Source organism: Eumetopias jubatus, unplaced genomic scaffold (genome assembly GCF_037043125.1).
Source record: "Eumetopias jubatus isolate StellerSeaLion01/CBP00866 unplaced genomic scaffold, mEumJub1_p1.0 scaffold_14, whole genome shotgun sequence".
NCBI classification, from domain to species: domain Eukaryota; kingdom Metazoa; phylum Chordata; class Mammalia; order Carnivora; family Otariidae; genus Eumetopias; species Eumetopias jubatus.
The window spans coordinates 102,240,199-102,267,301 of record NW_028274820.1 but is presented as its reverse complement, the minus strand read 5'-3'; the positions used below and the strand labels follow the sequence as shown (position 1 = coordinate 102,267,301).

The window sequence follows — 27,103 nt, the reverse complement described above, 5'->3', positions numbered from 1 at the left end:
CACATAATGTGCAGTGTTTATTATCATGAATAAGAAATGTACTTATGGGTGTGAAATGGATCTTTCTATGAAATTTATTTATTTGTAAGTATGTATTGTTATGAAAAGATTCCTCTTGGAATTTTTGATTCTGTACCCCAGTCTTATAGAATTTAACCTATGAAGTGCTCACCATATTGTTTCATCCTACATGAAAACTATAAAGATTAATATTAATATCAACATCTCAAGAAAAAACTGAATGCCCTTGGGCATAAGGTCATGGAGCAGGTAAACAGGGGACGGCTCTGAAACACAAGCCCCCAGGCACATGCCACATCCTTACGATGCCCCAAGTGGCATTTTACCCATAGATGTCGAAGCCTTCCTTTGATTCAAGCGTATATTTGTATATGAGAATTTAAAAGTCATAATACTTCTATTTATTTTAAAATCACATTTCCATCTGCAAACAAGACAGACAGTAGGTAACGACATGTGGACACATGTATGTAAGAGAGTAGAAACATGAAAGAGAAACAGGTTAAAAATCAGCCCCACTGGTCAGCAGCCTTGGCCAATAGTGGGAGCTCATGCACACGTGGCCCCGGAAGGCCAAGCTGGGGATGCCGGCCATCCCCTCAACCCCAGCCCCTTCTCTGCTGCCTCTTGGGTTGCCAAGTTGCTCCTTCAACTTGTTAGAGCTGTTCGAATCCCTAGCTCAGAGCCCCTGTGTGAACCTGGCAGGGCTGCTGAGGATGCCAAAGAGGGGGATCACTAATAGAATTTTGCCCAGCCACGCATCATAGAGCCCAGCTCACTGCCACAGGGGCCTGAGGCCTCATGACTGCCGCTCACCCCGATGTCTATCCTGCTACCCCATTAAACGGGGGCATCTGAGCACAGGTGTGTAAGCCCCTCGTTCTCCAGGTGGAGCTGGGATGGCTCTAGGGCCCCTTTCACAACCACCTTCTCTCCCCACCCCTGAACCCTGGGCCAGGTGAGGAGGTGCCTCCTCTGGCGTCCAATCTTGACTAGAGCTTGGCTGATTTAAAGAGAAGGACTTCCTTTAAAGTGTTTTGTCACATTCTGAAGTAGAAATAAGGAAATCCTATCAGTTGGTGACACAACCCAAGGATGGCGTCTGATTTTCTAATGATGTGGCGTTCAAGCACTTTCCTGGGCTGGCCCACCCGGACAAAACTCTACAGGACCAGCATACCCTCCTAATTTCAGCTGCTCTGAGGCTTGTGTGGGTGGGCCTGTGGCTCCCTCTCCTCTGCATTGTCTGAGAAGAGCCTGTTTTGTTTGTTTGTTTGTTTGTTTTGCATAAAAGTCCAGGTCAATAACCACGTTGAAGACATTACCCAAACTTCTACTTCACTTTGGTAAGACAGGAACCATAATCAGTACTAGAAAATTGGAAAACATTATTTTCAGTATAGTTACATTTGTCTTTTTGGCAGTACATTACTGTAAATAGACTGATTAATCAGAAGGAAACATTAACATGCATGAACCTGACATCTCTTTCACAGGGAATAATAAAACCCAGAAGGATTCCAAAGGCGGACGTGCAGCTGTATGTAAGAGCTAGATAGGCAGTAGGGAGGGTCGTGTCTGCTTTGGTCTGTTGGTGTGCCCCCAGTATGTTTCATATGCTGAAACCTCAGTGCCCAAGGGGATGGTTGTAGGAGGTGTGGTGTTTGGGAGCTGAGTAGGTGGGAAAGAGATTTTACTCCTCCTCAGCGCCAAGTACTTCGTGCCTTACCGGCCAGGCTCCCACTCCTTGGAAGGGCGGCCCCTGGGAGGGCCACGTCCCAGCGGAAGGTTTTGCGGGAGCCGGGGCCCGGCGGGACGCTGCCTAGGTAATCCCCGCCAGGGAAGGAGGAAAGAAGAGCCTGTGGGCCCCGAAGGCACACCGCACGAGCGGCGAAGTGATCATCAGTCGACGGGCCGAAGTCGTCCTTGGACTGTCAGTCGGGACTGACCTCCTGCAAGGCCTTTGGTCTCAGGCGCCAGAGCAGCAGGCCGAGGAGCAGCGCGCCCCCGAGCAGCACGAGCGCCCGCCGCCACCCGCGCGGCGCCACCTCCAGCCAGCGCCGCCCCCGCCCCCGCGCCCGCGCCGAGCCGCCGGCCGCCAGCAGCTGGGCCACCCGCCGGAGCCTGAGGTCGGGGGGCGCGTGGCGCAGGGCCTCCGCCAGGCCGTACACGGCGTTGGTGAAGGGCGCGCCCGCGTGCTCCCGCGCCAGCCGCTCCACCAGCGCCAGCAGCTCCTCCACCTGCGCCTCGCGCGCCGCGCCCGCGGCCCGGTTGCTCAGGGCGCACACGCGGCCGCCGCACTCGGCCACCAGGGCCCGCAGCGCGCGGTTGTCGGTGTCGCGCACGTAGTCGTGCAGCGAGGCCCCCTCCAGGTTCTCCCGGCGGGTGAGGACGAGCACGGCCCGCGCCAGGACGCCGGCCCCGAAGAGCTCGCGGACGCCGCGCACGGCCTGCTCGTCCTGGGCGGTGAAGCGGCCCAGCTGGGTGACCAGCAGCAGCGCGTGCGGCCCGGGCGCCGACAGCAGGTAGCAGCGGCCCCGCTCGGCGCAGTCCGGGTCGGCGCGGCGGCCGTCGGCGCTGAAGAGGTCCTGGGTGTCGGTGACCTCGACGCGCCAGCGGGCCCAGCGGCGGCTCCCCAGGGCGCAGGTCCTGGTCACCGGGGTGGACGCGAGCCTGGACGGGAAGCGCCCGTGGCCCAGGATGCTGTTGCCCGTAGCGCTCTTGCCCGCGCCGGTCTTGCCGGCCAGGATGAGCCTGAGCCGGGGCTCGTGCGCGGGCGGCGCGTCGTCCGGGTCCTCGGAACCTGTGAGGACACAGCAGGCGTGGGCTGCCCGCCTCGGACCCGCCTCCCGCTCCCCGGGGCCCCGGGGGCGCCTGTGGAACACGGCAGAGCACCAGGCCTTGGGCTTCTGCTTCTCCGACCGAGCCTTTCCTAGGGGGTCTGGTCAGAGCTTGTTCCGCCCCGGGGCGTCTGTCCCCATGTCTCTTGCCTCTTTGGCCTCAGCACAGGCCCCTGGCCCCGCTCCAGCAGCTGGTGCGCATCTCTCTGGAGGGCACCGCTCCGTGATGGCAGGCCCTGACTCCGCGGACGTGCTGTCTGGGCCCGCACGCGGTGCAGACCTGTTGCTGCTTGACACCTGCCCTGGCCTCTGGGATGCTTCTCCGGGGCGCCGTCCCCGCGTCCCAGCCAGGAGAGGCGGGAGGGCACGGAGGCCTGGGAGTGAGGGGCTGTGTGCAGTCCCGGCCACCGCGCGTTGGAATCACAGCCGCAGCGTGTGCCCGCCGTGTAACCGTGGGGAAGTTGCTCCATCTGAGTGTTAAACGTCTTCCGCACAGATGGGAGTGGTGACAGAGAGTTGTTTCTCCCGGGGTTGCTCAGAGGATTAGGGGGCTGGTCTCTTTCCTTCTTCCCTCCTTCCCAATTGCCCTCCTCCTCCCCAGCTCTCACACCTGCTGCCAGGAAGATACCTGTTAAGCCCCCATCCTTGTTCTCTAGCACATTCTACCTGGTAAATCGTGTTCCCTCTAGTCCATGGTCTCATTCCCTCCACCTCCTCTTGTGTGGGGGTCAGAGTAGATTTCTCATCCGCGGTTTACCCTCTGGGTTGGGAGGCACAGACTAGTCAAAGCACTTAATATCTCACAGTAGGGCGGGGCGGAGATGCAGCACAAAGGCAAATCTGGGCTCTTGCTGTTTGAGCCCAGCATGGAGACACCTCTGGGACTTGTGTCTGTTCAGTCTTGAGTTGGCACGTCCCCTTGTTCCCCAGAGCTGACCCCCGAGGCCAGTATACACCGCGAGGCAATTCTTACCATAGACATTTTCTTCATCTCTTGCCATCTTCCGTCCTCCCATTTGCCTGAAAGAGCCCCGAAGACAATTTGTTCATTCATTCATTCATTCATTCATCCATCCATCAAATAGGTATAACTACCTACGTGGGTCAGGCAAGGTCCAAAACGCTGGTGGTACCCCAGTGAAAAGGTCAAGGCTCCTGCCTTCCCCTGACATCAGCATATGGGGAAGAACCACCCTGGGAGGACCTGGCTGGCGTTGGCCCGGTACCGGGAGAGCATTTGGTGACTTTTCAGGGACCTCGAATGGAAAAAGCAGAGGGCAGATGATAGCAGCTCCTCTGTATCAGAGAGTGAGCTTTAGATGCTAATGTTTTCCCAGGTGATTCTGTGTCAGTGACATAAGCTGTAGGTTCTGAGTTTTCCCAGGAGATTCCACAGCCAGGGGAGACTTTGGAAAACCCTGAGCATCGGAAAGTTTGCTCAGCGACTTAGGAACCACCTTAGGGCAGTCGGCCTGGGGCAAAAACAAGAAGAGAATTTGCATTTTGTTTTTGGAAATTGGAAAGAAAACATCCCTCCCAAGCTGATCTGAAGAGCCCGTGGTCTGCTCTCAGCAAACCGAGTAACTGGGCTTGTGTCATTTGTCCAAATTTGATCTGTGCACCTGGGGAGACGGGCCACTGCCCTCCAGCTCCTGATGGTCTTGCCCCAAATCTGAGGCCTCTCCGACTAAGTGATTATACCCAATTCCCACGTGGTTTAATACAGTGAAACACTTCGCGATGACGTTTGTCTGAGCACACGAGAGCCTGGACACAGGCGCGCAGCCCGTCCCCCGTCCGCCTCCCCGGCCCCCTGTCCCGCTCGCCCCCTACTCGGTGGGCTGCTCCGCAGAGAGCGGGATTCGGCACCTTTCCTTTCCCACCTGTGTGCTTGCTCCTCTGACCACTGATTCTCTCCCACGTGTCTGAGTCCTGTCTGTGCCTCACCATCCATTTCACGTCTACCTCTTCATGGCGACACCTGCTTACTGTGGGTGACCGTGTTCTGTCCCGTGGGCACCACATGAGGAAAAGCAGAGGCAGGGGCTGCTGGATAACTTGTCTCTGGCCAGAGGACTCAGGTGACAGGTTTGCCTGCTACTCAGTCCAAAGTGTTTTGTGTTTCTGCAGCAACACCCTGCCACCCCCCCAAAGCCCTCAGTAAAGGTCACCCCACACGCCTTAGGTGAGGAGTGGTCTTGTGCATACAAATCAGCGAACTCCCATAACTGACCCCAGAGCAGAAGTGAAGAAACAGCCAGAAGATTCAGTGCAAAGAATAAGCATTTAGCTAAAGCCAGAAGCCCTTGTCCATGCTGGAAATGAGAGATTGTGGTATAGAATATTCACGGAACCGCTGAGTAGGTCATTAGAATTTTCCATATAGTTTGAAAAGGGTGTTGATATGATTTTTCCTAGTTTTTAAGTGGGAATTAAGCCCCAGCTGACATATAGGTTAATAAATATCATCAACTGTTGCGGTGTATAATACATACAGAATCCCATATTCGTAACACTCTGAGTCCTCAAAGTTCATCTAGTTGAGTGTCTTCCAAACTTGCTGCTTTTCACAATTACTTGAGTGTTTTTAAAAGTACACATTTTGGGGTACCATCTTCAGAGATTCTGATTCTTGATCTGATCTTGCTGATGTAATCACTCCACCAACCAGAGTGTGGAAACCAGTTATTTAGTCAAACTCTTGCATTGCACAGACGAGGAAATTAAGGTTTCCTTGCAGCTCGGAGGGGAAGCTTGACTTGGGGAGCAGAAGACCTCTTTTAAGGGGCTGGAGACCAAGTTCCTAAGCTCAGATGTCTCCCGAGGGCCCCCTACTGTGGGCAGTGAGGAGAAAGAGTATGGGGGTGGGAGTAAATTCATATGTATCTAGATTTGCCACATTGTAACCAGCTCTGAGGTTAGATTATTTACAGTCCACAGAAATATCTTTTTCTTTTGCTGAGTATATCATTTGGACAATCTTCAATGCCTTTTAAACTGTATTCTTTTCCTGGAAGGGCTTCTAGCACCCACTGCTCTTATTGTATTAAGAGAATGTGGAAGGAACAGGTTTTGCCACTAAGCAGGTGTGTGTGTCTTCCTAGCAGGAGACCATGCTTGCAAAACTTCCTCTGAGCTTACTCAATTTGAAACTCAGAACATCTTTAAACGGCTGGAGGTGAGATCTTGACTGCTCTGCCTCTTGTTCACCCTCATGGTGTTGGGTGGAATGTAGGTGTTCAGGCAGAACCATGTTCCTGCTGGTGGATCACAGCTCCCTTCTGTGGAGGGGCAGCCCCTTTCCCCGTGGGCTCACCTTTCCCCCAGCAGAGGTGATTCTAGAAGCCCCTGCCCTCGTATTTTCCCTTCAGTTAAGCGTGCAGAGGGCTGTTCCTCCCAGTGCAGGGAGGAAGTCTCCGAACCTCTCAGAGCACAGAGCCCAGGGAGAGATGGTGACAATTTAAAGGGACAGAAATGTTTCTCTTGAGTTATGGGTTTGCAGTGTTTCTCCTACAAAACCTGCTCCATGCTGTGACTAAGATGGTATGTGAATCCAGCAGGGCCCCCAATACCAAATATTTTACTGTAGCCGAAGAAGGGAGGGTGTTATAAACCTCCATGGTTTGACTCTACTTCTTCTTCTTTTTTTTTTTTTTAAGTAGGCTCCACGCTCTCACTGAGCGCAGCGTGGGGCTTGAACTCACAACCATGAGCTTGAGACCTGAGCCAAGCTCCAGTGTCAGACGCTTAACCAACTGAGCCACCCAGGTGCCCAGGTCTGAATCTACTTCTAGAATTGGTTACTGATCTAATCTTTAATTACTTTTCACTCTCTAGGGATCTTTCTTTCTTTCTTTCTTTCTTTTTTCTTTCTTTCTTTCTTTCTTTCTTTCTTCTTTCTTTCTTTCTTTCTTTCTTTCTTTCTTTCTTTCTTTCTTTCTTTCTTTCTTTCTTTCTTTCTTTCTTTCTTTCTTTCTTTCTTTTCTTCCTTTCTTCCTTTCTTCCTTTCTTCCTTTCTTCCTTTCTTCCTTTCTTCCTTTCTTCCTTTCTTCCTTTCTTCCTTTCTTCCTTTCTTCCTTTCTTCCTTTCTTCCTTTCTTCCTTTCTTCCTTTCTTCCTTTCTTCCTTTCTTCCTTTCTTCCTTTCTTCCTTTCTTCCTTTCTTCCTTTCTTTCTTTCTTTCTTTCTTTCTTCTTTCTTTCTTTCTTTCTTTCTTTCTTTCTTTCTTTCGTTTAAATATATTTTAGGGCGCCTGGGTGGCTCAGATGGTTGAGCATCTGCCTTCAGCTAGGGTAGTGATCCCGGGATCCTGGGATCAAGCCCCGCCATCGGGCTCCCTGCTGAGCGGGGAGCCTGCTTCCCCCCCTGCTTCTGCCTCTGCCTGCCACTCCCCCTGATTGTGCTCTCTCTCTGTCAAATAAAAAAAAATAAAAAATCTTTTAAAAATAAACAAATATATTTTAAATATATTTAAATATATTTTATACAAATATATATATATATATGTGTGTAAATATGCCCAGAGAGTCTTCTGCCCCAGAACAGAGAATGTGATAGTTGTTCTCAACAACTGTCTATTGATTGGACATTCATGTGGCCAGAGCTACTCTGGGGTCCAGTCTGTCAGAAGAGTCTGGAAACAGAATCTCATCATCCTCTAAGGAATGAAGGCTTCCCAGCTATTGAAAGCCCAAGGGTACATTGAGTATGTAGACGTTTACACAGTTCTTAAATTAGCCTTATTACAAGGCTTGTTCTAGTTATCCGTGTTGATATCACCAAGTCTAGTCCTTCTCTCTTTTCTCAAGAGGGCCGTGAGAGTAAGATGAGCAAAAGAGCCAATCATTACATGGTGAACAGGCTACAAAAGACTGGGTATAGACCCAGTAAGGTCACTAACCAGTTGTGTGATCTGACCTAACTCCCATAAAATTCTGAAGTTGACTGTCCTGATGGGGAGGCTAACCTGAGCACCAGTCTATTGACTGGGAGCTGCTTTTTATCTCTTTCTTGCCGGCCCATTTTTTTCAGGTAGGGAAGAGACTCAACTTCCAGTATTTTCTATCCTTTTTGGGAGACAGAGTTTCTTGGATGATAGACACCCTTACTGTTTCTATTCAGCATTGCTGAAGCAGTTCTCCCACTAGATCAGCGGGACCAGGACTAGTGCAACTGTGGTGTCCAGGGCACAAAATTTAAGGAGGCACCCACTCCTACAGTCACTCAAGTGCCGACCCTGAAAGTGAGTGCTTCCTTAAGAGTAAGGTGCCTGTTCCTCCCCAAATCTCTATCAACTGATGAATGAATAAAGAAGAAGTGGTGTATATATACAATGGAATATTACTCAGCCATAAAAAGAATGAAATCTTACCATTTGCAATGGTGTGGATGGAACTAGAGAGTATTAGGCTAAGTAAAATAAGACAGAGAAAGACAAATACCATATGATTTCAGTCGTATGTGGAATTTAAGAAACAAAACAGATGAAAATAAGGGGGGAAAAGAGAGAGAGGCAAACCATAAAACAATCTCCTAACTATAGAGAACAAAGTGAGGGTTGCTAGGGGGAGGTGGGTGGAGGATGGGTTAAATGCGTGATGGGGATTAAGGAGGGCACTTGTGATGAGTGCTGGGTGTTGTATGTAAGTGATGAATCACTAACTTCTACACCTGAAACTAATACTACACTGTATGTTAGTTAACTGGAATTTAAATAACTACTTGAAAAAGAAAAAATAATCCTCCACAAAGCAGGAAAGAATATCCAGTGGAAAAAAAGACAGTCGCTTCAACAAATGGTGCTGGAAAATTGGACAGCCACATGCAGAAGAATGAACCTGGGCCATTTTCTTACACCATACACAAAGATAACCTCAAAATGGATGAAAGACCTAATGTGAGACAGGAATCCATCAAAATCCTAGAGGAGAACACAGGCAGTAATCTCCTTGACCTCAGCCCCAGCAACTTCTCGCTAGACACGTCTCTAAAGGCAAGGGAAACAAAAGCAAACATGAACTATTGGGACTTAATGATGATAAAACACTTCTGCACAGGAAAGGAAATAGTCAACAAAACTAAAAGGCACCTATGGAATGGGAGAAGATATTTGCAAATGACATACTAGATAAAAGGGCTGGTATCCAAAATCTATAAAGACCTTATCAAACTCAACACCCAAAGAACAAATGATCCAGTTAAGAAATGGGCAGAAGACATGAACAGGTATTTCTCCAAGGAAGACATACAAATGGCCAAGAGACACATGAAAAAATGATCAACATCACTCGGCATCGGGGAAATACAGATCAACACCAGAATGAGAAACCACCTCACACCAGTCAGAATGGCTAAGATTAACAAGACAGGAAACAATAGATGTTGGTGGGGATGCAGAGGAAGGAGGACCCTCTTACACTGTTGGTGGGAATGCAGGCTGGTACAGGCACTCTGGAAAACTTTATGGAGGTTTCTCAAGAAGTTAAAAATAGAGCTACCCTATGACGCAGCAATTGCACTACTGGGTATTTACCCCAAAGATACAAATGGAATGAAACTAAGGGGCACCTGCACCCCAATGTTCATAGCAGCAAAGTCCACGGCATCCAAGCTTGTAGAGGGAGCCAAGATGTCCTTCAACAGATGAATGGATAAAGAAGATGTGGTTCATATATACGATGGAATGTTACTCAGCCAACAGAAAGGATGAATACCTACCATTTACATCGATGTGGAGGGAACTGGAGGGTATTATGCTAGTGAAATAAGTCCATCAGAGAAAGACAATTATATGGTTTCATTCATATGTGGAATATAAGAAATAGCACACAGGATCATATGGGAAGGGAAGGAAAATTGAATGGGAAGAAATCAGAGAGGGAGACCAACCATGAGAGACGCCTGACTCTGGGAAACACACAGGGTTGCAGAAGGGGAGGTGGGTGGGGGAATAGGGTGACTGGATGAGGGGCATTAAGGAGGGCACATGATGTGATGAGCACTGCGTGTTATACGCAACTGATGAATCATTGAACACTACATCAGAAACTAATGATGTATGATATGTTGGCTAACTGAATTTAAATTAAAAAAAAAAAGAAAGAAAGAAAAGAAAAAAGGTGCCATTGGCTCCTCACCAGCCTCATCTTACTCCAAACCATGCAGATCAGCCTTCACTAAATCTTTGAAGTTTGACATGTTCCTTTCCTGAAGGTACTTCAGTGCTTCTGTGATAACTCCTTACCATTCACTCCTTATCATTTCCATGAATGCATAGGATGTCTTACTTCAGTCACTTATAACTCTCTGTTTGAGGGTTTATCTGGCTGCAAGAACTGCTTAGCTAGTGCATGGAACAAGCTGAAATTGTCAGAGAGCTGGTGTTTCCCAAAGCAGAGCTTATCAATGGCAGTCAGAAGTGAGTGATTAGATATCTCAGTGTCCTTGCTTATTAAATTGTTTACTCCTCACCAAGTAAGGTAACTCTGAGGTGTATTTCACACAAATTGCTGAGTTCCCCAGCAGGACCAAGACCCAGTTTTCTACAGTGGGAACATGCTCATTGGTGCAACCCAAATTGGTTCTTTTCCCCTTCCCTGTCTCATATTCCCACCTCCCTACTAGTGCTTTCTGGGATTACCTTCTTCTACAAAAGCAATTATCTCTGTCTCCATTTTCCTTTACATTCCTGTTAGCTTTTGATTATTTCTCACTGTGTCTTGGTCTCCTATTATTCACTGACTTGCCATCAATTGTGGAACCCATCTGAGGTCTATGGCCATGAGACTCCTGAGACTCCGAACTATCCAGGACCTCTGCTTCCTCTCCTGTCCTCCTCCAGTTCTTCTCTCCTTTTTCAATATCTGCATGTTCACTGTTTACTTCTCTGTCCTTATGAAGTCAGGAAAGATGACATGGAAAGCATTGAATTCATGAGTTTTAAGGAAAACATCCTTCCTGAACAGATCTCCAATGAGAAGTTCAAATGTTCTGGGATCATTCTTCAGCCCTGATGTTGCCCTGTCTTTTTTTGGTGTGCCCAGAGCTCAATTATCAGCATCCCTGGGGTTACAAAAGAATAAAGTAATCCAAATATCATCTCAGCAGAGGAGGTTATAAGGAAATAACTCCTTCAATAAAATACTGACTATGTGAAAGACATTGGCCCACTGTGCCCCAGCATTTAGAAGCACTCTTTCAGCATCATGTAGATACTACTTTCCTTTCTTGTGGGGAGAGGGAAGTTGTGGTAATCAAGGTTTAATTGTTAGAAGTACCAACCAAGGCAGTTCTAATAGCCAAGGAGGTGGTAGTATCTAGGATTCAGTTTCACAGGACAAGAACCAGGTCATGCTTCTTAGTTTGACAGCATAACATAAAAGGGGGTAGAAGTTTGTAAGCCAAATCAGAAGCTAAAATGTCATGTATTTCACCTCCAAATATTATGTACGATGGGTCACTGACGTCAAAGGTAAAAAATAAAGGTTCTGGGAGGAACACAAATATTATAATAAACTGAGACTTGTGTAAGAACCCAGGATAAGTTTCAGTTAGTAAAGGACCAGGAGGAAGGACTTAGGTGGAAGTATATTTGAAGAAGTATCAGCATGCCATAAGACACAAATGGATGGGGGGGAAATCACTCAGAGAAAATGTGTTGGGTATGAAGAAAAAAGGACTGAGTACAGAACTCCAAAGACCCTTATAATTCTGGAACCATCAAGGGGAAAGCAGTGCAAATATTTGAGAATTGGGGTGATAGCTGAAAATTATGTTGTTATTAAAGACAAGTTGAAAGAAGTTTAAAAGAGAAAAAAGTCAGTGAAATGAAGGATTTTTTTTCTTCTGGTTAGATCAGAGAGAGATGCAAAAGTCTTTAGTCTCCATATTGACAAAAGGAATTATATGGAGTAAAAACATACTTCTCTGTGTCTAGTGAAGGATGTGGATGCCAAGCAGAACTGAGGAATTGAATTCTTTGTAGAAAAAAAGCTCTTCATAGGTGAGCAGAGAGACGGGGGGCCCTCTATACCTGGAGTAGGGACTTGGTTTGGATAGAAACAAATGAAGTTATTGGCTTGCCAGAGAAAGTAGACTTTGCAGAGTGGAGGAGAAATTAGATGATCATTTGACAATGTGGGCTATTAAAATATATTGGAATCTATATGATCCTGGGGGGGAAACGAAATTGCTTAACTTGATAGCTCCTGTCCTTCCCATCACACATTTTTCCCAAGAAAGCAGCAGTGTAGAAGGGCCAAGAAAACAGATAGAAGTGATTCAATATCATTAGGCCCTATTAGTGAAATAAAACCATTTTCAGTTAGAGGCTGACACTATCCCATTTCCAATGCTGACTAGATAAAAAAGCTGGTAGTGGTTGTATAGGAGATGATTGTGGGTTGCATGAACCAGAGGTAAACTCAATCTGTTTTTTTTTTTTTTGAAGATTTTATTTATTTCTTTATTTGTCATAGAGAGAGAGAGCACATACAGGGGACTGGTAGGCAGAGGGAGAAGGAGGCTCCCTGCTGAGCAAGGAGCCTGATGTGGGACTCCATCCCAGGACCCTGTGATCATGACCTGAGTCAAAGGCAGATGCTTAACCAACTGAGCCACCCAGGCATCCCAAACTCAATCTATTTAAAGTGGCAGCTCATTCTCAGTTCAACTCAAATTTAGGAGCCAATGATATGATCATTCTAACCAACAGACAGACCAGTGAACTTGTACTCTTCAGGAAATAAACAAAACCAGGGTAAACATACTTGTCCGGAATAGAATACAAATTTACATGACACATGAAGAATCAGGAAAATACGACTCATAATAAGAAGATTAAACAGCTAGTAGAAACAGAACCACAGATGACTCATTCATTGGAATTATGGTAAGGATTTTTTAAAGATTTTATTTATTTATTTATTTGAGAGAAGGACAGAGCAGGAGTGGGGGGAAAGGGGCAGAGGGAAAAGAGGCTCCCTGCTAAGCAAGGAACCCAATGTGGGGCTCGATCCCAGGACCCCGGGATCATGACCTGATCGGAAGGCAGATGCTTAACTGACTGAGCTACCCAGGGGCCCCTTAGTTAAGGCTTTGAAATAACAATTATAAATGTGCTGAAGACTTATAGAAAAAGAAATATAATGACTTAAGAATTTCAGGAGAGAAATATAAACTCTAAAAAGAACTAGAAAATAAAATCTCTGAATTTTAAAAAAGAACAACTTAAGTGGATGGACCTACAAGCATAATGGGACATTGAAGAAGGGATCTATAAACTTGAAGACAGGTTAAGAGAAATTATTGAGACTGAAGCACAAAAAGGAAAGAAAATATTGAAAAAAGAAATGAATATGGCACTAATGATCAGTGGAATAGTATCAAGAAGTCTAAAGCAATTAGAATCCAAGAAGGAGAAGATAAGACTGAACTAGGTAGCATAAAAACAAATTGAGATGATAATGACCACAATTTTAAAAATTTGAAGAAAAACTTTAACTCTTAAATCCAAAAATCTTAATCAACCTTAAGTAGAAAATACAAAGAGAAACAAACGATTGAAAACCAAAGAAAATGAAAAATTTCAAATCAATCATAGGAGGAGCAAAGACCACTATATATATATATTCTTATATATATATAAGAATATAAGAATGACAGCTGCTTTCTTATGAGAAACAATGTAAACCAGGAAACACTGGAATATGTTTAAAGTGCTGAAGAAAAATAAAAGAACAGCCTAGAATTCATTACTCAGTAAAAGTATCCCTCAAGAATGAAGATTTAAAAAAATACATTTGAAGACAGTGCAAAACCAGAGAGAATTTGTCCCACTAGGGCTTGTATAATGGAAATGCACAATGATGTTAGGTAAAAAAAACAAAACAAAACCCAAAACTTGGATCCACAAGAAAAGGCAAAGTTTTCCAGAAATGTAAAATATGGTGGAAATGTGAAAAGACTACTAGGCCTTAAGTAGTCAGTTAAAAAATGAATTTGTAATATTAGTTCCCCGAGGAGGTCCTGACATAACAGCGAAGCCTCAGAGTCAGTTCTTCCACTACCCGACCACCCAAGGCTGGTTTTTTTGATCTCCAGATTGATAGTGGCATTTGTCTGTTGGTCAACCCTGCCTTCTATGTGTGCATCTTCCTAATGACTCTCAACTCGTTTTAGCCCCACATTCTTTTTATGTGTATTGTTTGCTTCACCCTTGGAGTTTTCCTGATTTTCTAGTGAGCTCATCAAACACAAAGATTCTGTTATTTTAATACTTTCTGCTTCTATTTGCATCGAACAGGACAGTGCTGCTGAATACCCAGCAGACCACCTTGTCTGAAGTGTAAGCCTCTATGTGTGTTTTAATACTAAACAGGACTGGGACCAAAGATAAAATCTGGCTCAGCCCGTTTCAATATTAAGCAAATTTGACACACATAAAACAGACGACTGATGTGTGAGTGTGTCTGTGTGTGGTTGCTGCACATGGATTCCTTCCATTCTAGAGTAAATAAGCCCTGTGTTCACTTATCAATTTCTGAGGATAAAACTACAGAACAGAATGAAAGACATGGAATCTCAGGAACTTTACATCTTATTTATTATTGCTATGTTCTTCTACCGAGTAGAAGCTTTATTGTTGTTTTTATTATATTCAGTAGAAATAGTGGTATCATAAAGAAGAAAAGGGGTTTCCAGGAACCTAAAACTGGCTTTAGAGGTTTGCAAATGAGAGGAATTTTATGTTTACAGCTTTCAAACGCTTTTCGTATTAAATTTCAAGGCAGACGGTAACTGTTAAAATAACTTGGGTCATTAAGAGAGTGATGTTAAGATTTAAACACTTCACAGAACCACAAACATTTACTGATGTCAGGCACTGCGTTTTCCAGGGGAGGCACTTGGACTCACCCGGTATCTGGTCGTGAATGAATAATCTCTGACCTGTAACGATAATCTAGGAGTCTTGCCTTCCAGCCCAGTGATCTTTCTCAAACTTATCATCAATATTTTGGCTATCATTAACAGTAAGCTACAGAACAAACAGCATACACTGAAAAGAAAGCAGCAAAACGAGACGCACATTCTATACAATACACAAAATAACAGAACAGGCAATTTGAGAAAGAAATGAATAAAAACTGAAAAAATAAAGACTGGTGTCTTGATTAGGGCTTGTTTCAGGTCATTTGCTTTGGCCATGGTGGAGTATCGTCTCTGATTTTCCATGTACTTCCTAAGATCTCTTTTGAAATCCTTTAACCCTTCCTCTTCGCACACAGGTCCACATGCTGACGCTGTTACAAGGCTGTAGAGCCCATTGGTGTAGTGGTCACCCCTTTTCTCCAACACCAGGCCTTCCATCAAGTCCATGAGCTCCTTCGCTTGGCCATCCCGATCCCTCCCTGTAGCACAGTTGTTAAAGGCACACACTCGCCCCCCACATGCTGCCACCAGCTTGCGTAGGGCTTTGTTATCTGTGTCCTGGAGGTAATCCGTCAAGGATTCTCGCTCGAGGTCTTCTTTGTGGGTGAAGAGGACAATTGTGTGACTCATGGCATCTTCTCCAAAGATCTCCTTCATCCTCTGCACAGCCTGCTGGTCCTGGGCGGTGAATCGGCCCAGCTGGGTCACCAGGAGCAGCACATGGGGTCCTGGGGCAGAGAGTAAGTAGCACCTCTGCACCTCTTTGCACAGGGCATCGGAGTGGTCCTCCCCAGAAAACATATCCGGTGTGTCGATAATGACCATCTCTCTCTTTCCCCAGCTTCCCTGACTCTCACTGCAAGTCTTAGTGAAAGGCTGGGCAGTCAGCTGGGACCCAAATGCTTGCTTCCCAAGGATGCTGTTCCCGGTGGCACTTTTGCCCGTTCCTGTTTTGCCCACCAGAATGATTCTCAGCTCTGATCCTCTGGCACGTTGGTTCTTCATATATGCTCCTGTAAGAGCGAGTTTGCTACGTTATGACCACTGGTTATACCAATGGAATACTTTTAACAATAAGAGATATTCCCACACTATGAGCAAAGATAGTCTCCCAATACATTGGATTTATAAAATAGAGGCTAACTCCATTATCAAATCAAATCAAACCAACAGTGATTTTTAAAACATCTCTGTTTCTCAGGGCACCTGGGTGGTTCAGTTGTTTGAGAGGCCGGCTCTTGGTTTTGGCTCATGTCATGATCTCAGGGTCCTTAAAATGAGCCCCGTGTAGGGTTCTGTGCTCAGCGGGGAGTCTGCTCAAGGATTCTGTCTCTCCCTCTCCCTCTGCCCCTCACCCTGCTCGCTTTCCCATGCTCATTCTCTCTCTCTCTCTCTCTCTCTCTCTGAAATCAATAAATAAATGTTTATTAAAAAAAACAAACTCAGTTTCTCTAGGACTACAGGATGCTGCCATGTTGGATCGTAGAAAAACATACTTGGGGGACGATATGGATTTAGAAACATATCTAGTCATGCTAGGCTTGCTTGACTCAGCCAGGTCTGGCTGTGTAAAAGATAAATTTTCTGAAGATCAGAGATGTGTAGCCACGACTGTGGGTTCGATCTCCACATGGCTTAGGTAACTTGACTCTATTCTAAGGCCAGAGATGGCTCTTCTGACCTCGCTGGGCTGGGCTGTGGTCTGGACCACCAGTGTAAAGCCTGGACTGGGGAAATACTGGAATAAGCAAAGTAAAATTATTCTCTCTGAAGAAATATCTGATAGCTTATACTTTGCTTAGAGAAGGTTGCATGATTTTTATGTAAAATTGACACAGAAATTGGTAAAACAATCACACACAGAAGAAGTCACTTACCAGGGTGACCGCATTCGTGTTGGTCCATTGTCGTTCCTGAGGCACAGAGAGACCAGAGACCAATTATATATATAATATATATATTCCTGAGCCAGACTGGAGTTAACAGTCATTAACCCTTAAGGGATTTTGAAATAACTCTCTCCTGGCTTCCGTGGCCCCCTCCTTTTCTTTCCTATCCAGCTCTGCAATTTCAGGGAATAGAGATATGTTTTATTTTATTTTTTTAAAGATTTTTATTTATTTATTTGAGAGAGCGAGAATGAGAGATGGAGAGAGCGCACATGAGAGGGGGGAGGGTTGGAGGGAGAAGCAGACTCCCCGCTGAGCGGGGAGCCCGATGCGGGACTCGAGCCCGGGACTCCAGGACCATGACCTGAGCCGAAGGCAGGCGCTTAACCGACTGAGCCACCCAGGCGCCCTAGATATATTTTAGATACCACATATATAGATAATTTTTTTAGTTCTGAATCAGGAAAGACCCTTGTATTCCTACAGCACTGTCACACCCATGCCTCGTTTGCTTACACATAGCTGATGGGGGAGAGAATTATCCTGTCTTACAGAGACATAGTCATTTGCCCAGAGTCACCCGGTGGTGAGTCAGTGAGTGGAGAAGTAGGTTTCCTTTGTACGCCCCTGCTGTTTCTGGTCTCCATGCCCACCTCTTCTCTGTGTCCTTCCTCCTTCCTCCCATGGCCCCTCAGCCTCACTCTTGCTCTCCTTGGCCTCACCCATTCCTTCTCTCGCCTTCCTTCTTGTTGGCCTGCCCTGATGCGAGGCTCAGTCTTCTCTTTCCTTCTCTCCTGCTTTCCCCACCTTGCTCCCTCCTCTCCCGTCCTCTGCCCTCTCTCCAAACCTCGCCCTTCGTTTGAAATTCTTGTGAGAGACTCAGTGAATTAAGTACACTATCCTTGAAGCCTGAAATACATTTCATTCAATCCATCAATTACTTGAGTTTTCCTCGATCCTCAACAGCCAACTTGAAGAAAACTTGGGACCCATTCCCTTTCCCTGTGCAGTGAGAAACATCAGTTCATTTTCATCAGATGGTTTTTCTCTCTTGCTTAAGTCTGGCAGCGTACACCAAAGCGACAAGGCACAGAAGACTCACGAACACATGTGAATGCCCACATTCTTCCCAGTTAGCACTCTTTATTGGCTTCATGGTAAGGAAGCTGTTTGCCAGTAACGTATAAACGAAAGTCTACAAAGTTTACAGTCTTGTAAACTGGCTGTACTTCAGCCAAAGGCAGCCAGTCTAAATCGCTTCCCTTAAAACAGGGAAAATTTGTTCTACAAAAGATATTTTTTCCCCCAAGCATAACCTGCTAATTAGAAATCAACACTGTGGAACTTTTCATGAATGTGGGCTTACCTGATTTACTGTCCAAAGAAACCCAGATGACTCCCATTCAAACCTGAGACTTGCCAGCTCAGCTCAAAGAGAAAGAGAAAATAAAACAAAAGCCCAGCCTGTCGTCTTCCTCTCCTTAATGTCCGCAGAGCTTCCCTGCTGCAAAGAGCCCCTCCTTATGCCTGTGTTAAAATGGGAAAATTGAATCAGTAGTTACTTGCTATCGTGTGGACCACGTTTTCTTGCCTGTAGTGAAAAAGCAGTGTTGGAATGATTTCAGCTGGACAGGGGAGAAAGGCAGGCACGTCAGGGTAGCTGGTAGGTTTGGTCTCTTCCTGCCCGGGCTGTGTCCTCCGGGTCACAAGTTTGCCCAAATGCAAAGCCCGCCCAGGAGTTAAGCCTCATTCTCACTGGTGGCAGTGACTGTTCTAAAGGCAAGTACCATTTGGGGTGGGGGGCAAGTGTGTGGGTCTGGGAGGTGGGGGGGCACCTCTAGCGGGGCACTGTGCAGAAGGAAAAGGTATGTAGAAAGGGGAACCTGTGAGAAGCCCGTTTCTTGAGTCAGACTGGGAGTTAACAGTCATTAACCTTGAAAGGATTTTGAAATAACTCCCGATGGCTCCCACGGTCCCCCTGCTTTTCTTTCCTATCCAGCTCTGTCAGTTCGGGGAAAACACCTCTAGGGAGCAATGATCTAGTAGTGTCTACAGTAATAATCGGGAGTGTCCACTTTCCGGAAGAACAACCCAAAGAGTTAAAGTCGAAATCGTTCAAGTGCTCTTTCTCCTTATTTATGTGAAGGTCAGCAGAACGGGGGACGGGGGGGGGGGGCGGGAGAGAGAATATGGAGTTTACGTTGCCTTCATCCCAGATTCCTAGTGACCACGTGTGGCTTTCTCTCCCAACCCACTGATGAGGAATAATCCACGGCTCTGAGCTCACTCTAAGGGAGGCTGGGAAATGCAGGGGAGCCATGGGACTTGGGTGAACATCACTACCTTGTGACAAACTATTATCAGTTTGTTCTGTATTCTTCCAGCTCCTTCACTGGCAGTTCCTTAAGTGCCCTTAAAGAGCAAGACTATATGAGCAGCTCCTGCTTCGTATCAGTAATCTTTTCCTAAAAATACAACAGTCTGTGGCAAAGCGCTAACAGGGACCTATTTCCTGTTGTTGTATATGTAAAACAAATACAATGCAACCTACATCAAATCCAAAGCCCAACACTTTTCTAATTCATAGATAAAATTCAGTAAATCACCTCCATATAAAATTGTTTAAATAATAAAATCTTAAGACATTGATTTTCTGAATACAAAAAATATCTTGGGCTTAATAAAAGAAAGCCACGGGCGAATGTAAGTATCATGTCAAAGAGCCCAATTTAAAAATGGGCAAAGGACCTGAAGAGATGTTTTTTCCAAAGAAGACATACAAATAGCCAACAGGCGCATGAAAAAGTGCTCAGCATCACTAAGTATCAGGGAAATGCAAATCAAAACTACAGTGAGTTTTCTCACACCTGTCAGAATGACTATGACCAAAAAGACAAGCAATAACAAGTGTTGGGGAGGATGTGGAGAAAAGGGAAACCCTTGTACAGTGCTAGTGGGAATGCAACTGGTGCAGCCATTATGGAAGACAGATGGAGATTCCTTCAAAAATTACAAATAGAACTACCATACGATCCAGCAATCCCTCTCCTGGGTATATAGCCAAAGGAGACAAAATCAGGATCTTGAGGAGATACCTGCACTCCCGTGTTCACTGCAGCATTATTCACAATAGCCAAGTTATGGAAACAATGTCTGTTTGTCAGTGGATGAATGGATAAAGAAGATGTGATAGGTGTACACAATGGAATATTGTTCAGACACGGGAAAGAAGGAAATCCTGCCGTTTGCAACAACATGGATAAACCTTAGGTCATTATGCTAAGTTAAAAAAAATCGGACAGCGAAAGACAAATACCGTATAATCTCACTTATATGCGGAACCTAATAAGAAATGGAACTCATAGAAACAGGGAGTTATAATGGTGATTACCAGGGGCTAGGGATTTGGGGAGATGGGGAGTTGCTGGCCAAAAGGTAAAAGCCTTCAATTATAAGATGACTAAGTTCTGGGGATCTAACCCACAGCATGGCACCTATAGGTATAATTCTGGATTGTACACTTGAGAGTTGTTGAGACGGCCGATCTGAAGCATCCTCACCACACATATAAAGAAGTGCGCTGAGAGTGTTTGACGTGAACTAGCAAAGGCTGGGGTAGTGTGTAGAACAATCCACACCTGAGGTTTGTTGCTGACTTCCAACGTTTCATGGAAGAGCTATGTGCAAACCAAAACAAAGCAGAGACGCAACACAACGGACAAACTTTGATAAACAAACAAAATACCAAATCGGGTCTTTTGAAAGAGGTTAGATTTAGTGACTTGTCCATTGAAAAGTGTGGAGAACTGTTAGCTTAACAAAGCATAGGATCTGCCACCAAGGAATTGGTTAAAATTGACACCCATAGTTGTAAAAAAGGGCCAATCTCACAGTATAATCATAACGAATAATAACTAAACTTTTAAATTAAAAAGTCTTAAATACATTTTAAGTCCCACAAGAGTGTCGTCACGCACCGAAATAGTGTTCTCAGACACCCATCTGAGCGGCCGTGTAGGGCTGCCTTTGCAAGGGAGAGCAGCGGCAGCTAAATTCTGCACATAGCTTTTATTTTATTTTTTTATCAGACAAGCAAGGACAGAGGCATGGGAAAGGAGTACAAAGGGATGGCAACTCCCTCGAAGCCCTAAGGCAGGCTTGCATCCTCCCCTAGGCGCCCACCCACATGGAGGCAGTCATGGGATAAGGGAGGAGGGGGACGTTTGGGCTAGCAATCCCCAGGTGCAGGAAGGGGGACTGAGGGTCACATTCTTTCACAGCTCCTAACCTATGCCCTGCCCCTGGGGATCACGGGATCCTGCTCTACGGGGCCATTGCGATCAATAGCCCGAGAACAGGAACGCTGCTGACTTTTCAGCTGCTTCCACAATCGCTCCTTAGGGTTTACAGTACATTTTCTAAGAATAGCTCCCCACAAAAGACATCAACAGAAGCATTCCACTAAACGATACACTTAGCAGCAGTGTCACATCACCGACAGCTATATCCTGCCAAGTGAGGGAGCGCAGAGACGTCCCTTTTGAATTTTATTCCACTGCTTTGTTTATAGTCTCAGAGGATGGATCACCATCATCCCCTTTGGGAGCATCAAGTCCCATGATGTGAAGACAGTTCCCCGTTCCTTGGGGAATGGGACATGGACAAGCCTCAGGCACGGGTCCTTCCACTCCCTCCTTCACCAGTTCACCCCCACACCAGCTCAACCCCTCTGAACGGCCACTGTGGCTGCCCTTCAAACTCCCTGCTCTCCCAGGGCTTAAAGCTGACCAATACTCCCTTTAAATTCCTGCCTTGACTTCACTGTGAGGAACTAGTAATCCAAACAACCAGGAGAAGAGCGCTGTCCCCCTGGTGAAGGAGTGGAGAAGCCATCTTGGATGTTCCAGCCCCAGCAGGCGCAACGTGGAGAAGAACCTAGGAACACAGTTGACCACCAGGAAGCCACAGCCATGTGGCTCTCATCTAGCGGTGTCCCAGCTACCTGCAGCCATTTCAGCCACCGCAACTAAAGCCCCGGCCTGCCATGTAGGAGAAACAAGTCATACCCTCCTTCTCTGCCTGAATTCCTAGCACATGACATCATGAACGTCATAAAATTGTTTTATGCCACTGAGTGTGGAGTGGTTTGTTGCACAGCAAGAGAAAGTTGGGTCACCTGAATAGATTCCTGGAAGTAGCATTGCTAGACTATTGGTACACGTATTTGTAATTTTGATAGATACTACTGGGTTGCCCACAGTAAAATGTTAATCAAATTACTTACACCAACATTGTATTCGTTTCCGCATATCCTTCCTCATGATTTCATCTGCCAATCTGATCACTGAAAAACTGTATCTTAGTGATTTTCATGCATTACTCCACATGAGCGTGGGTGACTATTTTTCATATGTATAGGAACCGTCTTTTTCTTCATTGACATCCGTCTTATCTATTTGTTGCCCATGCTAATCATTTTGATATTGGTTTGTTAAAGTTCTTTCTGGGGTCCCAGATGATCGTTTTTCCTCTTCTTCTTGGCTTTTTTCTTTTCAACTTCCAATCTGGTTCACTTTTATCATGGCTAGTATCTAGAAGAATGTCAAATGATCACAGTGACAGGAGGCGTCCTTATGCTGTTCCTAACTTTTGTGGCAATACTTCAGTGATTCTCATTGAGCAAGATGCTTCGAGGTTCAGATGGAAAATTCTACTATGTTAAAAACATAACCGGTTATGAGATGCTGAATTTTAACAACTTACCTTTCAATAGCTAAAGGGATTATCAGATTATGTGGCCTCATAGCTTTATAATTCATCAAGTTATACAGAAGTATTTCCTGATATTGATCCTTCTTTGCCTAGCAGTTAAGGTGTTGCTGGATTTGTTAATGGCTACATTAGAATTTTGCATTGCTTCATCGTGATCTTATCCATCTCTAGAAGAGAGTAGCTCCTCTCTCTCTGATTGCCCCATTGCCCAGGTTCCAGCTGTATCAGGTTTCAGGCTCCCCTCTTCCTTCCAAACGTAATAGCCATGTTGTTTCTCTGAACAGATTCTTCCGCTCCAGAGGAATTCTGGTTCTATCTTTTAAGAAAACAAGATTTTTACCATCACCACCCTTCCCCCATCACGACATCCTTTCTTAGGCAAGCCTGACGCTGAACAGAAACTTCAGCGTGGTGAGTGTTCTTAAGGAGAATGTAGGGTGCACTGGGTGATAAGCTACCCTGATGGGAGAGAGGTAATCGGGAAAAACTTCTTAGAAGTAACATCGTGTGAGCTGAAGTCGAAGACTGAGTAGAAGCTGGAGGGATTGAAGGAAAAAGACACAGTGTATTTTGAGGCAAGTCAAAGCATGGAGCTCTCTTGGCTATTCCAAGGAAGCCAGGATGTCTAGAACCCAGAGGCAGGAAGTCTGATTGTGGGGAAGTGAGGCGGGAGTTTGGAGGTAGACCATTCGTATGGGGACTTGTCATCGAGTTTGGATCCCGAATGTTCCCTTACGAAAAGTGGAAAATCGCTGCAGGATTGCCTTGGGGTCATGCCACAGTCAGATGTACGGTGGGCTGTGCGAAGAATGGATTCGAAAGCCCTGTCCCTCATTGTGCTTGACGTGATCTGCATTTGGGTAACCTTACTGGAGTCCTGCTTCACTTCCTCTGCCTCCCTATCCCTCCCCCCGCCTTAGGGCCCAGACACAGAACAGGTGCGGTGAAAGCTAGCTGGAGAGGAGCCCTGGCCGTGACCTCGGAGGTGAGCACTCTGAGTCTTGGCCCCCATCTATCTCCTGACACCTTCCCCTGTGCTCCGGACCCTGCCTGCCTTCATTTCCTCACCAACATTTCTGTATAAAAGCTTTTCGTGTTTACTTCTTGTTCTTGCTGCGTTCAACTGTATCTTGAAAAGAACCTGCTTTCTGGGTGTTTTAGCCAAGACTGAAAAATGACTTTGTGGTTTAGTGGATGAAAACCACAAGCGCAAAGGTGCTCCTGAGGCAAGCTCTGTCCTCCGAGGGAGCAGAGACCCATCTCATCTGGTGTGATGACAAGTGACTGAAACTCCTCTGTCCAAACACCTGCCGGCAGCCCACCACCCTAGAGCTATCGTTCCTCTCCAAGGAGGAAAGATTTTCCCCGGGATAGTGGGGAGGTAAACAAAACAACACACAGGGAAGAGATTGAGGAGGTCAAAGCCATTCAAGCAGAGCTGAAGATTGAAATGCTCAGATAGCAGCCAGAAGGTGCGTTTGGTGTAGTCTGTGGCCCAGAGCCCTCAGAAGGGCAGCATCTTAGAAGAGATGAGCTCTGCAGGTCTAACTTGTGACCAGATCCCCAGGCTGACTGTTATCCACTGAAATGGTAGACATTGATCTCTTTGGTCTGTTTCTAACTTGCCCTCTCCCTCCTTGCCCCCAAACACCACCCCCACCCCCACCAATATTTTTAGTTGCCCAGAGTTCATCAGCAACCACGTGTGGCCAAAACACATCCTCCAGTGATCTGTGGTCATTGACCGACGGTGATAGGGTCTACAGCGATGATGGTTTCTTGAGCAACAGACTACATCTGAATTGCGTAATCTTGACTTTGTACACGCAGATTAAATGAAAGAAGTGAAACCAGGACAAGAGGGAATTTCCTGCTATCTACATAAACTCCCCCTTTTCTGTCCCTTCTCTCCTCTCTCTTAGTCCCCAAATCCCGCATCCTCCACTCTTGTCTGTGCCTCTCTGTCCCACCTCACTGCATTTCTCTCTTTCTTGCACAGTGCCCCTTTGGCAGTGTTGGTCCCACTAAGTCCCAGTACCAGGGGACGCCTATACCAGGGACTCTGAGCTATCCCACCCTGCTAGAACACTGTTCCCCTCAATCCTGGCTTGCAGTCCTGAACAGATTCCAGAACTGACGGGTCCTGATGCTCACAAAGAGCAGACAGAAGCACAGGCTCCTCTGGAAAGGCCACTCTAGACTCTGCCCAAGCTGCTTCTCAGATACTGCCACAACCAAAATACAACCCTCCCCCCCCACACACACACACATACAGCCCCCCTGCCCATTCCCAACCTCTACCTTTAGGTTTTATCCTTTCTGAGTTGAGCACCTTTATGGGGGAATTTGCTTCAGAAGTTCATTTAATCTGGAGACTAAGCAATGATTTCCTCCCCAAGAGACAGAGGAAGTTTCAGGGTGCAGGCCGAACATTCGGCAGGGTGGTGGGAGGTGGTTGCAGGGTCCCCTTTTCCTCTAAGCGTGACTCACTGGCCATGAGACATTTTCACACGATGACAGGAATTTGAATTTCTAACAAGAGATTTGTACGGATGTTAACAAAGGGGAGTGTATGGACCCCCACATCTGTGTTCTACTGCATGAACACAATGGGACTTTTTTCAAGCCTTCCTCTACAATCAGCTCCACCCCTTCCCATCGATCCATCAGGGCCCGCCTTCTCTGAGCGGCGCCATGGCCCTGAGTGTGATCACGTAGTGACAAGAGGACTCTTCCTCAGCACAGAGGCGCTGGTTTTCCCGCATGGAACTTTCCCATTGTCACCTAGGCATTTGTGCCTCGCGTTGACCCACAAGCAGAGTGGAAAGAGCACAGGTTTGAGGAACAGGAGGTGCAGGTTATAGGCCTTAGGCTGCGTGTGTTTTATGGCGGTGGGCTGGACTCACAGAGGCTCTGAGGCTCCCTTCATGTGTTTTATGGTTAAAATGAGGGTTGTGGCAGGTGATCGAAGGCCTTTTCCTACGACTGCATTAGAGCTGCCTGCTACTTGGGCCTTCCCCAGTGGGCATGAGAGACCCAGCCCACCAACCCCCTTCAGGGCTGACCGGATTCGCAGAGAGTCCCGTGGCACATGCCTGTGACTAGTGATTCCTAATGGGACACCATAGGTAGTGACCAGATCAGGGGACGGACAATGACAAAACTGGAGGTTTGGAAGAAAGCGTCCTGTCAGGGCAACACCGGTAAAAGCCCACTGGTCCGCTGGTCCGGGGTTTTGACTTCTAGGTTCATCGGAGAAGTGTTGAGTGGGAGACATTTAAGGGTAAATGAAGTCAGCTCTAGCCACCTCTTGGCACAAAACAGTCAAGGAGGCCGGGTGCGCACTGCCCCTTCCTAGTATTCTCAGACCCTTTCTCAGCTCACCACAAACAGACGGTGCCCTTCAGAGCCCTGAGTACTGCCCTACTCCCCAGCCTCAGTGGCGGGGGCACAGCCGGCGGGAGAGCATGCGCAGTGGGGAAAAGCGCAGGCTCGTGGCTGGTCTGCGCAATGTCCCCCAAACATGGGGATCTCCTCTTTGCCACGTAACATCGTGTCTTTACACATGTTCTCCATCACTCACCGAAGTGTGTAGCCCTTTATTAGATATCGCCAGAAGTTCAGAAATCACAGAAGGAAACCCAGTGAATCGCAGCAGTGGGACTTAGTACAAGTTTATGGTGCACGCACCAAAAAGACAGATTGCAAACAGGAGCAGTCAAACCAAACGCGGACCGAGGGTGTGTGGTTCTAAAGGAGCCGGGACAGGGAGACCGCAGAGCTGGGTGTTCTTCACGGTGATGGCTTATCATATGAGAGTTTTCTTAGATGGTAGGGACTTGGCAACTGGTTCCCTGGTACCAATTCTGGGCAAGAGTTTAGGTTTTGCTTGTGATTTCCAGAGGCAGAAGCAAGAACTGACCCACGTCAAGCAGTCTTGCGAAATAAGGCAAATGAAGCTCTGTTTGTGTGGCTGGTTTGTTTAGTCTCTCCCAGAGAATGGCCAAGCAGGTCTTGTGTGTTCTACTTAAGACGATGGGGTTTTTGCTCTTGTGCATCTCCAGGAAGTCTGTGGTATACACTCGATGTCGGCCCATTTCCCAGAAACTTCTCAAATGATAAGAACGAGACTGTTTGCTCTAAATTCAGCTGTTTGTGCGGCAACACTCCTGGTGTCTTCTCACCGCCACTTCCTGCCTCACCTCCTCCACAGTTGGTCTTCCCTGTCACATAACGTCGTGGTCACCTCACAGGACAGAGCTGGAATGTTGGACCCATGACCCCAACCCGGTATGGGGGTTGGCGCTGGGAACAGGTTAGAGGGGGTGCACAGGGACCAGGAGAGATGGCCCCACAGAGACCGCCCTGAACCCCCTGGCTGGGCTGGCGAGGGTGAAGCAGGAGCATTTTTCCCCTCAGTCTCAAACCCACCCCAGGGCCTCAAGCAGAAGAGACAAAGAGCACTTTTGACTCTCTTGTGAGCAAACAAGAGACCACTTAGTGGGCACAAGTTTTCCTGCCCTTACTCTGCCTTCCAGCCTGAGCCCAAGGTGTGGGCTCCAGTGAAGGGAGCCTGAGGTGTGAGCAAGCACACTGAGCAGGTGAGCCAACTCCGGCCCAGGGGCACCCTCAACCAATCAGTGATAAGCACTGGG

General features: G+C 46.7%; 2 protein-coding genes and 2 long non-coding RNA genes across 7 annotated transcripts in view; 2 read left to right on the top strand and 2 right to left on the bottom strand.

Moving 5' to 3' along the window:
- Positions 1-27,103, top strand: part of LOC148162560 (uncharacterized) — a 37,565-nt gene that overhangs the window by 5,445 nt on the left and 5,017 nt on the right. The gene's annotated exons all lie outside the window — the stretch shown is intronic.
- LOC148162563 (GTPase IMAP family member 1-like) lies at positions 400-5,189 on the bottom strand. Its single transcript, XM_088018355.1, has 3 exons — positions 4,745-5,189; positions 3,835-3,881; positions 400-2,824 (listed from the first exon to the last, which is right to left on the bottom strand). Exons 1-3 carry the CDS (start codon positions 4,813-4,815, stop codon positions 1,956-1,958), a joined length of 987 nt encoding a protein of 328 aa, XP_087874481.1. The 5' UTR covers positions 4,816-5,189; the 3' UTR covers positions 400-1,955.
- LOC148162562 (uncharacterized) lies at positions 14,054-21,810 on the top strand. The gene is made up of 2 exons (XR_015766711.1): positions 14,054-18,455; positions 21,247-21,810. It is a non-coding gene; the product is annotated as an uncharacterized LOC148162562 (long non-coding RNA).
- On the bottom strand, positions 14,445-24,853 carry LOC148162561 (GTPase IMAP family member 2-like). 4 transcript variants are annotated; one of them, XM_088018234.1, is made up of 4 exons: positions 24,750-24,853; positions 18,043-18,203; positions 16,665-16,700; positions 14,445-15,800 (listed from the first exon to the last, which is right to left on the bottom strand). In XM_088018234.1, the coding sequence occupies exons 2-4, from the start codon at positions 18,077-18,079 to the stop codon at positions 14,734-14,736; spliced, it is 1,140 nt and encodes a 379-aa protein (XP_087874360.1). In that variant the 5' UTR covers positions 18,080-18,203; positions 24,750-24,853; the 3' UTR covers positions 14,445-14,733. The 4 variants fall into 4 exon arrangements, with proteins under 4 accessions (XP_087874360.1, XP_087874362.1, XP_087874359.1 ...); XM_088018236.1 differs by lacking the exons at positions 18,043-18,203; positions 24,750-24,853 and adding an exon at positions 18,239-18,419; XM_088018233.1 differs by lacking the exon at positions 24,750-24,853 and having other exon boundaries at positions 18,043-18,418.